Source organism: Lactuca saligna, chromosome 3 (assembly GCF_052625555.1).
Source record: "Lactuca saligna cultivar CGN05327 chromosome 3, ASM5262555v1, whole genome shotgun sequence".
Lineage (NCBI taxonomy): Eukaryota > Viridiplantae > Streptophyta > Magnoliopsida > Asterales > Asteraceae > Lactuca > Lactuca saligna.
Genome location: NC_136419.1, coordinates 49,306,093 through 49,308,479, shown reverse-complemented (window position 1 = coordinate 49,308,479; position 2,387 = coordinate 49,306,093). Strand labels below are relative to the sequence as shown.

Genomic DNA, 2,387 nt, shown 5'->3' with positions numbered 1-2,387 from the left:
TCAAATGTTATTTTATGGTTATTTTGAATTGATTTTTTTTTCACATGTCATTTTATAAGTTTTTGTATTTTTTAAAATACAATATAATATTTTTAATGTAATAATTAGAATAAATATAGTAATAAATGGATATCAATGTCATTATCAACTTACATTTTAATTTCAAAATTCTTAAAATCTTATTAGTTTTTTTGTTTATTTATTTAAAGTATTTGTTTAAATTTAAAAGATAAAAAATATTTTTTTTAATAATTCATTGTTTTTATTATTTTTTATAAATTCAAAGTTCTCAAATATTAATAACTTTATATTTATTTTTTTTAAGTTAACTCGTATAATACATTAATCTCACAACTAGTAACCAACCACCAGAAGATTTAAAAAATTTGTTTGGGAAGAAACATCACCTTCTTGAATTAACACGCGATTGTTACTAACAGAGCCACTACATGGATTTCTATTTAAAAACTCATGAAAAAGCAATTTATGTATTTATGTATGATAACAAACCACGGCCAAAGGGTATATATAAACATTTTCAGACTTCTTCAACATAAGTAAGAAACTCTTTGTCGTTTTGAAGAATGGCTATTTCTTCTTCAGGCAGATGGACAAGCGCTGCAATACCATCTCCAGATGGTGTATCCATTAGAATGAGAGTCTTCTCCTCCACATCTGGAATTCGTATTATTACTTCTACCGGCTTTCCCCACCCGAAATCCACTTCATAAAATGGAAGCCTACACACGCTTGAACTATAATAAACATCACCCTGTAAGCTTGAGGATGTTTTTGCAAACTTTTCAACTACTTCTTGCTCATCTCTTATTCCTTCAAGCTCCATTTTTGCTTTCCTTACCTCAGCAATCATCTCACTCAACCTGATTTCACCAGAATCCACCAGCTTTACTGTCGTCCACGTAAATATGCTGCCTACTGCTGTTTCAGGATATTTTTCAACAAATTTGTTCCTCATGTTCATTGCTACAGACAAGTTCGAAGGCTCAAAAGAACCTGACTTTGTCTTCGCTGCACTAACCGCATGTTTAAATAGTAGAGATGTCAACACTTCGACTCGAGTAGGGTTCATTGGAGCTGCACCCATGGAAATAACCTTGTCCTTGAGCTCATTTAGTTTTGAATTAGGAAATATAAATCTCCTGGTAGCATAGGTTACTTTATCTATATCCTTAACGATTAACTTAGGCATTCTAATTTCATTAGTTGTGGAGGATGAAACAAAACATGGATTTATCGGCGACCCACCACGTGTAATAGTGGCCCAATGGTTGATTAAGTTGGCTACGGTTGCTGCATCAGCAAGCTTGTGTGACATGGATAGCGCCACAGCCATTCCACCTCCTGCAAAATGGTTTAGTTGAATCTCGAGCAACTTAGGGCAAGAAGCACGAACAGTGCTACTGAGACCATAAGGAAAGAGTTGGTCTATGGTTTCATCTTGCTCATTCTTGTGAAGGAAGTCATCGAGTCGGCTATCATTACTAGCTTCCAAGAACTCAACTCCCTCGTCATTGCAGTTGATGTAAGATGCAGGAGGTGCCGGAAGCCTACCTGCGAAGGGATAGTAGTGTTGTAAACACTGTGATAATGATTGCTTTAGGATGTTGGTGTCGCCTTTTTTGAAGTTTCGGAAGAAGAAAACAGATGGCGTGTGCATGTCAGGAGCAAACTGATCAAGTAATGAAAGATTATAAGTTTTGAGGTGTGGGGGTGTTGGGAAAGATGGTCGGATGGTTTGTTGAGATATGATTGTGTGAAGTTGCCTTATCGTTCCAAATCTTTGGAGCTTTGTCATCATCTTGTTCATTAATTCGTATTGACACAAGTAGTCTGTGGTTGCAACTTGTGTGCGTCTTCTTATATATATACCACATCGTAGTAGGATTTTCAATGTTTAACTTGGGCACGCATGTTCCTTTTTTGACTAGAGAATTACACAAACAAGCACATGGGTTTTATTTAGTCGCTTGATCGAGATAAGAAGATAATGAATTGGATTTAGTTCTAATGAAAAATCGTATGGATTTATTATCTACATGGTTAATCATGGTTTGTTTTTCTATCAAATCATTAACCTACAAAAAAAATGTCAGATACCGGCTAGCTATACGGATTATTGTTTGCCAAAATGGTGTTTTATAAATAGTTGAAGGTGATTTCAATGGTAATCATGTATAAGAATTAATGAGTTAATAAGGTACGCAAGTATTAACTCCAGTGAAACAATTAAAAAATATAGAATAAACTTGAGGTGTTTTCAATGTTTGGCCAGACTTAAAAACATCATCCATGACGAATTGGCTGTATACTTTCATTGACCATGGGTTTTAGCAAATTTCGTTTTAATAGCCAAATTAATGGGAACT

The 2,387-nt window shown here is 34.4% G+C and overlaps 1 protein-coding gene across 1 annotated transcript; it reads right to left on the bottom strand.

Annotated features, from left to right (window-relative positions):
• Positions 1-528: 528 nt before the first annotated feature.
• On the bottom strand, positions 529-1,832 carry LOC145033645 (akuammiline synthase 1-like). The gene has a single exon (XM_078982222.1). It carries the CDS (start codon positions 1,826-1,828, stop codon positions 539-541), a length of 1,290 nt encoding a protein of 429 aa, XP_078838348.1. The 5' UTR covers positions 1,829-1,832; the 3' UTR covers positions 529-538.
• Positions 1,833-2,387: the final 555 nt, after the last annotated feature.

Bases quoted from the DNA above. Each gene is read 5' to 3' on its own strand.
- LOC145033645 (XM_078982222.1), bottom strand. From the start codon at position 1,828: ATGAACAAGATGATGACAAAGCTCCAAAGATTTGGAACGATAAGGCAA.